Here is a 15,431-nt window from a genome sequence, read left to right on the forward strand (position 1 = left end):
CAAGCTACAGCTCCCTCCCCGCTCCCTCACAATAAAAGGGGTACCACAATTAGATACATACACACTGCCATACAACAAAATTTTTTTTTTTGGGTATTTATTAGTACAATTTTTTATTCTTATTACAGACTTTGTCGGGCAGCCATGGACGACCACCTCGAAGGTGCAATCTCAGGGGGGCAATGCCCTGCACATAACCTAAATGCCCGCGACGATGTTACTAGACGAAGACACCGCCCCCCCGTCCAAAACCATGACACCTCCTTCAGGGAGTGTCCCGGGACCTTCTGTCTTTTGTTATGTGTGTGTGTACAAATATTCTAGACGTGACAACAAAAATCAGACGACAGTCTAAGTGCAAGTACAAATGGGTTACGTCGACGTTGGTCAGTGAATATATAGTCTTATTTATCACTGGGTTAATTAATAAGACATACAAAATTCACAGGTGCTAAAGTATAGCCAGTCTTACTCTCGTGAGGAACACGCAGTCAGTTAGGAGTTGTCAGTGCGGATTTCCAGTAATTTCTTTCAAAGGAGTGACTAACACGACAATACCATTTACAAGCAACAAACACAAAGTATATGACCACAGACGCTAGCATAGGTAAGATGAGAGACATGTTTCCCAACACAACCTCTGTTTTGTTACTTTCTACACTTCTTCCTGTACAACGTCTCTAAACTGTAGAAAAAGTCGAATAAGTATATAATTACTTTGGAAATTTTGAAGACTGACAAACTTTTATGTAAATTACTCTATAGTTCTAAATATTGAGACCCAAGTTGGATAAAAAAGAAAGGGTTGAATCTTGTTTCGTTTATTCTATAGTACTGAGTAGGCGTATGTGTTTTTGTTGGAGTGTGAATGGGATTGATTTGGGCTGAAGGATGGAATGTGTGCAATTTCGGTTCAGGTAAGGACAGGTTGTTCAGGGAAGTTCTCTATTCCTCCCAGACATTGACAAAGATTGTTCTATTTTCCCCCGGTTTTTCCTTTGGGTGTGTTTACGTGTTTGTGGGTGGTCTAAATAACTTTGTAAGAAACGCCACAACAAACTCACTATAATGGTAACTTATTGTTAAGTGCCAAGTGATGACCCTTAATGAGTGACGATTGTAACAAACAGACTGCGTCTAGTGCATGATTCAAACAAGAGATTATATGACATTGAAACCATCCTGCAAGAAGAAATAAAAAGGACGAACGTTGAATAAATGTCGTCGTGGTACTTTTATAACTAACCGTCTGTCTGGTTGTTGAACACTCAAGTATCGTCCCCTAGGAACACTTCCGAACGAAAACCATCTCTGTTAACAGTTTCTGAACACTCAATGACATGCATATTAGTTACAGTTTACATAGGAAATTTAGTTATTTTCAACTTACTTCTTTTTCAGTGAGACGCGTGACGTGCGTCTGGTGCGTCTGTGTGCGTCTGTGTGGTCTGTGTGCGTCATGTGTGTGTGTGTTGTGTGTCGTGGTGTGTGCTACGTTTTCTACATAGGACTCGCTCTCCCCCCAGAAATCCAACGACCCTGACACACGGACCCCAATCTCCACCCCTACCAAAAAGGTACTTCTGCCACTTTTGGTTACTTTACTTCGGAAACTCAGTTGTGTGAGCGTGCGTCTGCGTGGTGCGGGCGTGCGTGCGTGCGTTGAGTGCGTGAGTGTGTGTGTGTGTGTGTGGTGTGGGTGGTGTGTTGGTGTTGTGTGGTGTGTGTGGTGTTGTGTGTGTTGTTGTGTGGTGTGTGTGTGTGTGTGTGTGTGTGTTGTTGTGTGTGTAGTGTGTGTGGTGTCTATCTATCTATCACTTCACACACAACATGGACCCAAACCACCTCCGCCGCAAGGAGGACCGGAGGGCACTGTAATCTCCACAGCATAAGAAGGGCAGCTTTCAACCGTTAGCTTTTAAGATTTCGGTGACTTCCTTGAGTTCAACAGGACTTTGAACAGGAAATTGGTTTGGCGAGGTGACCCTACTACGACTCCCCCTTTGTCTCTCTATCTCTCCCTACTCAAAAGAATTCAAACCGATACTTTAAAGTCAGTGTTTTATTCGCTTTTGGGAAACAGGGATCAAAAGTTACAGGCTCCGATTCAGAAATATACAGAGCAAAACAGTCTGGTTTTGGTCTTCGATATTTAGAATTAAATCGTTTAAAGACGGTACTTTCATCACCAACATCATTATAAAAGACAGATACTTGATTTGGATAATTCAAACAACTATTTAACGATTTTCGAGATTACCCCAGATATTTTTACCCCCCCCCCCCCCCCACCCCCCCCAAGATTTTGTCGTCTATTCTGTTGGGGACCTTAGTCTATATTTCTTTTACGATGACGTTATTTTCGTCAAAACGCTAGTTCCCGTATGATATACTTAAGTTTATTGTTGTTGTAATGTTATAGGTAAATATTGTTTTAGACCCCTATTGTACTATGACCGGGGTGTTGTCTTCCGATAGTAAATTCCCGGATAGTACGTTTTATCGTGAACACTACAGAAAATATTGTATTTACACATGGGCCACACAGCCCTTGATGCGTCGGCAGCTTTTATTTTGAGGGGCATGGTTTAGAGATTTTTGCCCCATTGTTGCCTGACAGGTCTAACGCAGGCTTACTTCAATTATAGCTTCTACACTGGGTGCCGGGTAGTCTTTCTAACGATAGTCTTTGTTACGGGGCTGACCAAAACCTACATTATCTCTTTGGTGTCAGGATTTTGGGCCTCATGCAGGAAGGCCAAGGAAGCAGTTTTTTCGTACGTTTAAAAGGCATCCTTAACCTTTTTATCGACCTTTTATTCCAGACACCAACTTTGTGTAACTCTCTGCCTAGTAGCAAAACCCCCAGTTCGGCCTATTAGAGGTGTACAAGATGGGACCTCACAGATTGAAATGAAACAGGAGTATATACAATACAATCAAGTAAAGAATGTGAAACAATAATAAAAAAAAATGAATATGAAAGAATAACTTGTTTCTATATTTAGAGATAATTATTATTATTATTATTATAAGCAGCATTATTATTATTTTGTTTTCAGTGTTTGATAGCGATATTCATCCATTTTGTTCAGAAATGTCTTCTATAAATAGAAGCAGTAGTTACCCATCAGTGCAGGTTTATAATTAAATTGCATGATTGATGGTACCTAATTATGTTTATGAAGTTTCTCTGAAAGCCCTGTTTCACATTGAGAGCACCCAAACCCCTCCTCTCTCTGCACACAGCTGCAGGACCTGAAGCTGACTATAGACGGACTGGCGAAGGAGAGAGACTTCTACTTCGGAAAGCTGAGAGACATTGAGGTCCTCTGCCAGGACAGCGAAAGTGAAAACCCAATCTTCAACAAAATCATGGATGTGCTTTACAGTACAGAGGTAAATACATTCAAATCACAGGACACAAGATTTAGCACGTTAATAATATTTGCTTACATGCCAAATTAATAATACTTTTTAAGCTGAACGATGGAAGGGAGATGGCTCTCAGTTTTCTATTAATATTGTTTGGCTCAGTGCTTCTCAAACCTTTTTCAGTAATGTACCCCCTTTGAAACCTTTTCTTAGCCAAGTACCCCCTGACCGACCCCGGACATTTTTGACAGAAAAAGCCTATATAAATAATTACAATAATTAACAAACCAATGAACAAAATTATATACTGTATTATGAAAAACTATAAATACAATACACAAATGTAACATGTTTATATGAGGACCCCCTTAGTGGTTCTAGGAATATTTTATATAAAATGGTGTTTTCTATTTAACTTATTGTACTAAGATTATTTTTGTAATCATGCATGGTATTTTTTTAATCAACCTTTTAATTTATTTTTATCTCACGTACCCCCATGCAGTACCCCCAACATACCCCTAGGGGTCCGCGTACCCCCATTTGAAATCACTGGTTTAGTAGATGCAACAATACAGAAGAGAAATGACCTTAGAGTTTCTTGTGAGAATGTCTTAGGAAGACTTAAAGTTCCTGGACGGTCATGAGTTAGTTAAGGTGTACAGAATGATGCATTAATAGTTTAGCAAGTAGCGAGTAAACCCCTGAATCTGCTTTCTTTGAAACCTGTTTTCCCATTTACATGAGTTTTTAAAATATCAGGGTGCTGCAGAAAGCCAACTGCAGTATCTTTAAGCTGACTCAGAGGTCTGATGGAAACCAAATTAAAGCTTCACGTCAAGGTGAAAAACAAAGGTAGCCACAAGGATCTGATCTTGCAGAACGAGCAAGGACATCCGCAGTAACACCAACCAGTAGAGATTTACACCTCGGCATATTAGGCACATTGTAGATAAAAAAATAAATAACCTTCGGAGCCGGGGGGAGGGGGTATAATGTAAGAAAAAATCATTTGAGTATTGTTGTAAATTTACAAAAGAATTTGGTACATTCTCTGTGACTATTCACTTCCATTTTCTAGTAAATTCACAAGGTCATTCTTTTTTTTTTCTCTGATTATAATCCACCCTCCCCCGGCTCTGGTGAACCATGTTTTGTTTCTCATCCTGACGTACACTGACCTCAGCCTGCTTCCACAGGAGGGCTTTGCACCACCAGAGGATGAAGACGTCGACGACGGGGCACAAGGAGACGAGGAAGAGTTCTGATCTCTTCGTCATCCTCCACCCTTTTATCGTCCTCCTGTTTTTACCCCTTTTATTATTTCCTTTTTACAACTTCCCCTTCCTTCCCCCATCTTTTCCGCGGCTGTCCATATCCATGTTGACTTTTGCTTTAAAGTAGCTGGACTCAACATGACTTTATTCTCACAGAGGAGACAGCTGCACTGCAGGGCTGGGTTAGCCTGCAAGAGAAAAGGTTAATAGCAATGAGATTACAGGAATCCAGCACTCACAGGTCACTTTCTCTCACCATGCACTTTCATCGGTGGCCACAGACGAGCATCAGGGTCCTCTGCAGAGTTTACATGAAACCACAGCGATTTCCACACAATGTGACCAGTTTAAACATATTTGGGCTATAAACTTCACTAGGAGACATTATTAATCGATTTAAGACACTTTAAGAAAGAGGCATGCACATATATTTTTAAGATTTTTCTTATGATGACATGTGAACATACATTAACCCCCTTTCTCCCCCCCCCGGACATATCACCGACTTTGAACTGCTCATAATGCAGAAAGAAGTCATCACTCCCGAATTCATTCATACGGTTTGCTTATGATTGTATTGACGATTTGTTTATGAGACAGTATGTTGTATTAATTATTTATTTATGGTTTTTCTTTGAATATGCTACGGTTTCTGGATTTGGGGATATTGAAGATATTGCACTAAATGTAGCAAAACAAATTGACTAAAATGCCAACATGCAGTGAAGATACAGAAAGATGCAATTTTATATATTTTGTAGATTTATTTTAAAGAGGTTTGTTTTTTTCGATTTGCATTGAAATGTGAAATGGCCAAGTTAGAGGCGTCAGCGTAAATTACAAGACAAATGCCAGGCTTTGAATTCTTTGAGTGCATAACATGTACAGACAGACACTAATAAGTACTAATGTTTGGCTGTGTTGAATGAGTTAATCATTTGAGCTGCTATCATCTTTATTTTGCCGTATTTAATTGAGTTATTTTGCAAAGCGTTCAACCGCCACCACAGGGGCAGCCAAGGAACTATTGGTTTGGTTTATTGTGATCGACAGTGGTTAAACCTGTCTGAGAGAAAATACTTCAAAGTGTATCTCATGGCAGCTTGTGATAAACTTGCATCGTTTGCAGTCACTGCTGCAATAAAATAAAGCTCTTGTGTTCAAGAAAAGAAACAAACCTTATTGTTGTGTTTGCTTTCTGACATGTTACTGCTGTATTCCTCCTTAATCAGGAGCAGTTTTGTATCACCGTGCCAATAACATCACAAACACACACTTATAGCAGGGCCTGGCTATGTGAGTATATGAAAATATGATTTTTTGATCAAATACTTGGATATTGCTATAATATTGTAGGGTTTCTAATTTCAAAACAGACTTACACTATGAGATAAAACAATTATAATAATCATCAGTAATGTAAATATAATGACTAAGTGGGTAAAGAGACATAATACACCATTTAAAAACTTGGAAAAGACAACAATTATGCCATATCTTGATATTCCGATATTCAGAATCGAAGAAAATATCTTGTCTCATATCCCAAAATATATCAAATGTATATATTGTCCAACCCTTGCAGTGTAACAACCGGATGTTAAGTCTAGAGAGAAATTATTTGTACTTGAAACCTGTTTTGGGACCAAGAGAGAGATGTATTGTCAAGTAAACAAAAGTGCATAAGATAAATATTGAGACAGTGAGATGTCCATTGTGGTCATTGGTTAAGCTTCAACTCATAGAGGAGGTTTTGAAAGAGATCCAGGATGTTCGCGCCAAACACTGAGAAACTGCAGCCAAAATCCACGTCTGCTCCCCAGATCCCAGCCATCCTTTATGGTTTAAATGGACGTGGCACTGGTTAGAGATGGAGCCAACAACAGAGAGCACACAAGGACGACATGAATACATTTCTAGTTATTCATTAAAGAAAATTGGTAATAAATCGACAAATCATCAATAATTTCAGCTAAAGGTCGGGCTGGAAGAAGCTCTTCTGTAGCATATGATTTGTATAAACACAATTGCTATTGTTTGTATCTTGCTTGACTTAAAGAACTTATACACTTGAACATAATTCACAATATGCGCAGACCCAAGTGGAGAGCTATGCAGCTTTTAAAAGAGGTAGTGTTGAGCAGAAATGTGCAAAATAGAGGATTGTGCAGGGTTCACAGTATAAACAAGGTTTGCTTGCATGATGTGTCAATATAAGGGTTTGTTAGGACTCTGTTCGGATCCCACACCTTGATGAGAACAGTAAATAAATCAAAACAAATCAAAGTTTATTTATATAGCCCAATATACAGTAAAAAAACACCTTTGTCTCAGTGGGCTTTATATATTAAAGGAATGAAAGTGCTAATAGATTAATACAATTACAAGACAGACAGAGAGTAAAATATCTAAAATACAAGAAAAAAAAATTCGAAACAATACAATAAAAGGTCTTAAAATGTAGGACTCAGGATGCCAACATCGGGTAATCTTACAATACAATTAATTATTTATGCTTTGTGGTTATGTGTGTATTCGTTTTGTGGGGAGGTAAAATGTTCTTAAATCATCATGTGTGAGATGAGAACCCTTCAATGAAATGTCCATTTTTTTTCGATATAAACGCAGACGTGTTTGAATCTGAAGGTAACGGTTTGAACCGGTTTTTGAACGCATCACTCTGACGTCACGCCGACCAAAGAGACGTGGCAGGCGGAAGGTTAAATTATCCGAGCTGTTTGAGTCGTCCTGTTTCATTCAGCAGGAGGAAGGAGTCACATAACTTTAGAAAAACGACCCAGTATCAGGACTAAAAACATGGCTTCGAACAATGGCTCAGCTGGTAAATGGGAGGTGGTGAAGAAAGGGAAGAAAAATACAAGCGCAACCGGAGGAGGAGGGAAGAACCCGAGCGACAAGAAATCCGGAGCCGGTGGACGGAAAGCCCTGGGAGAATCTAACATCCTGGCATCCAGACGTAAGTGGCCCCAATAGCTGACCCATTTACCCCACAGAAGTAGTTCAAATAAGACAAAATGTGATACTAATGGAGCTCAATAATCTCTTTCATGTCCGTGACTTAAAGGTTATGATAGTCATGGAAACGGGGTCTTAACGGGTATGATATTCATTGAAACGGTCTCTTAACGGTCACGATAATCATGGAAACGACGTCTTAACGGTTATGATATTAGTAGAAACGGTCTCTTATCGGATATGATAGTCATAGAAACGGTGTCTTAACGGTTGTGATAGTCATGGAAGCGGTGGAGAATGAAAGGGATTCTCATAGCTGTCAACTGATTCGACCTGCTAGCTTTAGCATTAGCATCACGCAGTAAAGCTACTTCCTGCGTGCACAATTTTGTGTTTTCTAATTCTACCATTTAATGTGAGTGGCTGTATTTATAACTTCTCTGTTGACATAATCATTTTAAAAATAAAAGCTTACTGGCCTTTCTGGGCAATGTCGTTCTTTCACATAGAGCTAGAAGGGATAAAAAAGTGTTGCAGTTAGCTTGCTAGCAGTGTGTCAACGGGAGCAACGTCATCACTGAGGAGCTGCTTGTGGGACCTTTTGGTCTTTTTGCTGCTGTTACATTTTTGTAAAAGGTGCTGTTGTTGCGACGTAATTCAACAGTGTAATGTCAGGCTAATGACTTGGGCATCCCCTTTTTTCCACTTAGCCTTAAGGAACAGCTGTCAGTGCTGAATCATTAATGTATTTTAGGATTTTTCAGGATACCCATTAGCTGATGCAAAACTACAGCTGCTTTTCCTTGGGGTTCACTCAAAAATAACTACATGATAAGACAGTTTATTTGGTTTTTCAGACAAACAACAAAACATATTCTAATAATAATCTGTGATTTTAATAAAATACATGTGTGGTGTTGTAATAAAGATATACATGACAGCCTGATAAGAGAAATCAGAGGGTTTTTTACTTTATTATTACATACTTTCGGAATTATAGGCTTGAATACACTTGGCTAAAGCATCAAATCCCTTGTATCCCCCTTTTTAAAGGATAAGGATGGCAATATTCAGGTTTTTTTTTTTAAAGAAAATATTTGATTAATCATGATAACATGTAACTTGTGTAAACACAGCCTGATATAATCAATTTCTTATTTATCATTACAAGTTTACCTGTTAATCAAAATGAAACACTTGCCACAGTTCTGTGACAGGTATCAAGACTGGATTAACAATTTGGTAAATTGGGGAACTGACCCTCAGTCCCAGAGATCCAGGGGCCCCAAAAGCCCAGCCTTACTGTATGTAAATCAGTTTGAGACCACCACAAACAAAGCACAACATCAGCTGATGGTCGGCATGATGATCAGTTGAAAGAGGAGTCATGGGTGATTACCTGAAGCCCTTTCTTGAGTGGAGCATATGTTAGAATCCATTCTGTGCTTAAAACATTGCAAATCTGTAAATGAATGTGTATTATCAAATGAGCACACAGTTCACCTGGAGCCAGGAGAGACATGTTCAGAGAGTGGGAAGGAATGTGGTGGTTGAAAAGAGCTAATCAACTTATTTCTACACTTATAGAGAAGTGAAGTCCCTCCCTTTCCGGGGGACCTCCATGGGACCTTATTTCGGGAAAAGTATGATTTGACGTCAATGGAGAGAGAAAGATTATCTTTTGATCCCGTTTGAATTGTGCCACGAATTACACATATGATGTTTGTCAATTTAAAAGATAAAAGATAATTTTGCAAGTCAAAAAAATAAAACTGTGAAGTAACACTTTTTTTGTGAAACCGCTCAATGAACTACATCTCCCTTCTCGCAACACACACCAAGACGGCCGTCACGTTGGCACATTTCACCTCTTTCTTTCAGAATGAGGTGAAAAGTATTAAAAGAGGTGAAAATCACTCCAAGTCTGGGCATGTTGAGAGCTGTACATACACACAAGGGGAGTTAGTCGGTTCCGTAAGAGCCAGCATGCGGGACCGGGACTCTGGGATTTGTAGTCTTTCTAGTTGCGTATTTTTCATAGTCTTATATTTCAACAGTTTTATGACAAATGACTTTTTTTACATGGAAATGATTTTTTAAGATTGACAAACATCAAATGTGTAATTCGTGGCACAATTCAAACGGGATCGAAAGATAACCTTTCTCTCCCCATTGACTTCAATACATAATTTTTCCGAAATAAGGTCCCATGGGTCGGAAGTAGATGGGCGGGACTTCGCCTCTCTAGAACTACACTGTAGCTATGTACGAATGACAGTAAAAGCCTTCACTGTGACACTTTACTGTGTGATGATTCAGTATGGCCTAATTCAAATGACAAACCTTTGATGGATTGATAGTTTTTTATTCATTACATTCAGTAAACCTGGCAAAAACTGTCTGTATTTACCACACTCTCTCTTTGCAGCACATTTTAATCTTTCTTTTCCACCGCTATTTGTTTACGCACCAGTTTTATCAGAGAAACAGCCGGTCCAAAGTCTTTCTAATCACAGTGACCGTGACCGGGTCAGTTTCAAGGTGATTTTAAGGTTTTATTTCAAACAAATACATTTCTCTTTTTGGCAAATGCTTTTAAATTCTTCAAGGACTATAGTTCTTATCGTGAACTATCTTAACATTTCTAGTATTGACTTAGTGTAATCAAGCTAATACTTTTATCTAAAACTAACCATGAGCTTTACCAGAAAGAAATAGATAAATACTGAAATATTAGTTATTTAGATTCATTCACTTAAATGCCTACAACACTTACATGGGTAATATAGAGAAAGTAAAATATTCATAATATCTCTGACCAAATACCTAAATATTGCAACGGTTAACAAATATGAAATAAAAGTGGGATAACGTAACCAAGACTAGGAACATCACTCAGATAAGGCAGTCTAGGAACCTTGATTATTTACTCTTATCTTCCCTCTTAATATTCTTTGTCTTTCTAAACCTGCCGGATTTTGCATGAATTATTGCAATGCATCATATAAACAACTTCCCCTTGAGAAGGTCATATTTGCGACAGGCAATTTGAAACTTAGATTGAACTTGTCACATGTCCAGACAAGTTCTAGGATGTCTGACCACAGCTCTAGTTTCAACAGAAGAGATTAAGTGCAGTCCAACACGTAGGTTTACAAGCCACATACTTTGAGGGGACCCTAACTCGAGGAGATGACAAAAACAGACGTCATTCAAACCGTTATTGTTGGTTTATTAAATATATGTTTAGTTCAATTCATTTTATGCATAACAGTTACATCGAAGCATTTGTTGGCATGAAAGTCTCACCAACATGTGCCCAAGATATTGAAGTGACTGTTATTTGGTATATATTGATTGTTGTGTTATCTTAATGTGTGCATATGTATAAATGTGTGACAGTGTGACAGTGGTACCAGTGTTGATTGTGTATATATAAGATATATATCTTTTTATAAATATTTTAATGAATTTTTGTATTCGGGATTGTGGGAAAGGGTATTTCAATCTCTCTGTCTGTACACACAAACTGAAAGATTGACAATAAAGTTGACTTTGAACACCTAATTAAATATGCAATCTGCAAGTAAAAACTAGCGACACAAGCCTTGCTGTTGTTGAGAAATATCTGAAAGGGGTTTGCTCTGTGTCTATATGTGAAGAATCCTGTCAGCTATTCTTCTGCTGGTGTGAAAATCCATTCCCAGTCCACCCACCCTGTGAGAGGGCCATGTTGGGTGCATCTACTCAGATTACACCCCAGCAGACCCCCAAGACCCTCTGCTTACAGACACCAAAGCTGCCACCAAAATCCGCCCCTCGTTCACTCGGTTCACTCGAGTGCTCGTCAAATATCCTAATCGTTTTTTTTAAGGTTGCCTGAGGGAGGGGAGGGGGGGTGAATTTAGTACAGTGATTGTGTCTGTCCCTCTTTGATGATGACTCAATGTAGACATGACCATGCTTGAAGAAGTGGAAACCTTCTCTGATTCATGGTTCATAGACGCTTTCATGGAAATGGTCATTGATTTGATGAATATATTTTCAACACCAAAACATTGTTAAACACTGTTCTTGTTTAGTCTGGCTTAAAACCATTAATATAGAACAAAGCTGTCGAGTACTTTCAAAGGATCTCAAAACAACTTATTTTTTCACCCACTTTATTTGCTAGATTTTACATTTTTTAAGTACAGGAAAACATTTGTTCTTTTTCCAAAATCAAGTAAAGAACGATAATAAGGTGTCGCCCACATTTTTTTTTATAGAGGTGTGTGTGGTTTTGCATGTGACTGGTTTTGAGTAAGAAATTCTATAGCAAACAACCAATTTCACAGTTTCAACACACTGCTAAAATGATCATTTTTGAACGAACATTATATATTTTTTCCTTTTTTAAATACATAATATCACATAGTGTACATCTCATCAAGTACCGCTTCCAATTGAGGGAAATCAGTCAGTTGGCTAAAAGATCTTTATCAGCAATGCAAGTTGACTGTGTCCTTCCAATTAAGATGATTGTACTCACAGTAGAGTGGCCTCAAGTATCTTTTATAGGGCATAATCTCAAGGTTACTACTAAATGAATTCGTTTGAAAGGAGATAATTATAGTCCTGGTCCTGGAATTGACTTGTAATTTAACTTGGGTCCGAGCACATATTTAACCATTTCCCAGTCTTCACTAGAGTGGCCTCATGTGTTCCCTTGGTTACTGTATAAAGCAGGTCCTCATGTCAGGAGCTGCTGCTGCTGCTGCTGGAAAGGATAGACTTCCTGACACGCGTATGGATATTAGTTTTTAGTATTAATAGACGTGAACACCTTGGTCAGCTTACATCATTACTCAGTCTTTCAGTACTTCCCTCACTGTTAAACTCTGGTAATGCATACTAAGCCGGGCAATCCAGACCTAACAACTGGTTTCAGTGTTCAGGGAAGTGAAAAGTGATCCTGCCTCAACATTTGAATAGGGAACTGAATCCAGGGTGTGATGAAATGGCCCTGTGTACCGACGCTGACCAGATATAGATTTAGGTTTGTCAGCAGCCTGTACAGCTGAATGATCCGTGAACAACTGGTGAGCTCTGCCAACACAGACTGAAGTGTGTGGGTAGGTCTGACTGGGACTCCTGTGTGCAGCCACGTGGCCTTAAATACTGTACATGTCATTGCTGCATGAGTTACTGTAGCATTGTTATGGAGCTTCATCTGGAAGTTCTGCAGAAGATTTGTATACTCGACCCAAGATTGTGTTTGCTTAGTAGTCTAATATAGGCTTAAAATATTTGGTCTTTGCCAACTTATTAGACGGGTATATTGGTGTTGGTCAATCTCTCATATGTGCTTAGTTCAAGTGGAAGTTGTTTACAAATCGGGTCCTAATGAGTCACACACAGGGGAATACTTGAAGTGCTGCTGGTGCTTAACTCTATTCCTTCGTGGATTGTAATAAGTGTTGCATGAATTTCGTCCTGGATAATAACAGCGTATTATGCAAGTCATAGAGGGAGGGAGGACGCACTGAATGTGAGGGGAGGGAGCCACAGGCAGGGGACGACCATGGTTTCAAGGATTAACTTCATTATCAGGACACGAGTCGCGTATGAAAAAACTGTTGGAGACCATAGAAAATTATTTTGCTGCATTTAAAAAAAGAAACACATCGAAGTAAAGAAGCACATATCTTAGTTTCCCTTGTTTCTTTTCAGCTCCCCTGAAGATGTCTGAGACCATTTATGACAGTTTTGAGAAGATGGCAAAGAAACAGAACAAGGAGCAGGTTCCACCACCGGCCGAGACGGAAAATAAGAAACCCTCCTCGAGTAAACCACCCAGGAAACCCCAGCCCAGCAGCCCAGTCAGCCACGCAACTCGCAAGACCCTCGAGGAATCTTTCAAAACCGTGAGTAACGCGCACACACCTCATCCTGACAGCCTTTGAGACATTGAAATGTAGCTTGTATAAAAACTTAAAAGCTGAAAATGTGTATTTCTTGCAGTTAAATAGAAGCAATTATTAAACTACTTTTAAAGATTCTGCTAAATATTCCCTGGTGAATGGTGCCTCATTAACACCTGGTACCCTCCCCATCTCAAAGGTCCAACTCTCTAATGATAATGTGCTAACGATGTTACAGCGGATAGACGCCCGTAGAGTTTTGCAGATGAGTTAGGGCTGCTCAATTAATCGTATTTTAATGGCAATCACGATTATGGCTTGCAACGATTACAAAAACAACATAATCGAAATAAAACGATAATTTTTGTATTATTATTACTTTTTTTTTTTTTTTTTTTTCAGTTGAATTATACTTAAGGTTCAGGGTAATCAACTGTTCAAAAAAATATTCTCCAAAAAATTGTAAATGGATAATCGTTTTTAATAATCGTGATATCAATTATTGACCCAAATAATCGAGATTATGATTTTTGCCACAATCGAGCAGCCCTAAGATGAGTGCGATGATGCTGTGTTGCAGTAGGGACGGGGAATCTAACCATTAGTTTATCTGTTGCCATGTACGGGAGCTTTAGTCATGTGTTTCCATGAACCAACTGTCTTTCCAGATTTCCATAAAACAAAGATATGAAGGGAAGCATGACCATGCCGTAATTCACTGCTGTCGTGACCCCTCTTATAAATGATACCACGCTAACTATTTCACTGTAACTGCTTGTGGCTTTTAGCACACATCTTTATGTAACTGTTTTTGCAATAATGCTCTTTTGCATAGAAAGCATTTCATCCTTTGAAGGTGCTTAGACACTCATACGGTGTTTTTTGGTCTTATTTGTACAGTTTTAGTGACTACAAAAGCTGTGCAATCCTTTTGTAAATCCCCTCTGTGTGCTTCTTGCCTTAAAACTATGAGTTTGTAGAAAAACTTGATTATTTATCATCGTCACAATTTAGCTTTTCGTGACTGGACAGAAGAAATGATGTTATTGACTTTGCAGAAGCTATAAATAACTCCATCCACACACACACACACACAATCAATGCTGCATTGTAGCATCTTCCAAGTTGAACATCACATGCTGAAACCCACTTTGCATAATGGACCGGTTGTTTTCTCCGTGCACAGCCTTACATGTTTCTCTTCCTTGTTGTCTTTGTAGTTGGATGTTGCGGACCTCAAGCAGCAGTTGGCTCGCAGTCAAACTCTGTTCCCAGAAAACCCTTCAGTGTGGGTCAAAGACCTGGCAGGATACCTCAACCTCAATCTGACTGCTCCAGAGAGCGAGCCCACGCTCAGCAGCTACGCTCACGGTCAGTCAAACTCAGGGTTTAAAGGCGGAGTAAAGATCAAATACACCGCACACTCAATACATCCCTTTAGGACTTCTTTTGACTTGAGTTTATTTGTACAAAACAGTCTGACATGAAATATTTCTGCAGGACAATTCGAAATACTTGTATGAGTCCAACTTATTTTGTTTCTGTCCCCAGACTACCCATACTGCCTTGCAGGAAAAGAGCTGAAGACTGTGATCAAAGCCCTCATCGGACGCTGCAGTGACATTCTGCCAGATTTCTTGGACCACTGTGTTTATACGATGCTCAGGGAGATGGACAGACAGTCAGGTGGGTCAAAGAGAAGTGCTTTGTGCTGTGGATCAAAACATAAGGGATGTGGTTATAACAGTTTAAAATACATACATTTCTCTCCTCTCTGCCGTCACTGCCGACAACAGGACGGTGATGTCATGTATAGTTATTTAGTTCACTCACATAATTGCAACATGACACCACAGCAGATCAAATGTATAATATGTAACAGTAACACGGACCTTGGCTG

General features: G+C 39.2%; 2 protein-coding genes across 2 annotated transcripts; both read left to right on the forward strand.

Moving 5' to 3' along the window:
- Positions 1-144: 144 nt before the first annotated feature.
- On the forward strand, positions 145-5,829 carry LOC104946318 (microtubule-associated protein RP/EB family member 3-like). Its single transcript, XM_010772107.1, has 3 exons — positions 145-163; positions 3,218-3,399; positions 4,575-5,829. Exons 1-3 carry the CDS (start codon positions 145-147, stop codon positions 4,641-4,643), a joined length of 270 nt encoding a protein of 89 aa, XP_010770409.1. The 3' UTR covers positions 4,644-5,829.
- Positions 5,830-7,320: 1,491 nt separating this feature from the next.
- On the forward strand, positions 7,321-15,217 carry LOC104946319 (transmembrane protein 214-like; the record flags this gene model as incomplete). Its single annotated transcript, XM_010772108.1, has 4 exons — positions 7,321-7,629; positions 13,341-13,534; positions 14,752-14,902; positions 15,083-15,217. Coding segments are annotated over exons 1-4 (640 nt in total), but the record flags the coding sequence as incomplete, so codon positions are not given.
- Positions 15,218-15,431: the final 214 nt, after the last annotated feature.

Source organism: Notothenia coriiceps, unplaced genomic scaffold, assembly GCF_000735185.1.
Source record: "Notothenia coriiceps isolate Sejong01 unplaced genomic scaffold, NC01 NC01_scaffold00010967, whole genome shotgun sequence".
NCBI lineage: Eukaryota > Metazoa > Chordata > Actinopteri > Perciformes > Nototheniidae > Notothenia > Notothenia coriiceps.

Excerpts from the sequence above, each read along its gene's own strand:
- LOC104946318 (XM_010772107.1), top strand. Across the intron at positions 3,400-4,574 it reads ATGTGCTTTACAGTACAGAG|GAGGGCTTTGCACCACCAGA; the intron begins GTAAATACATTC and ends CTGCTTCCACAG.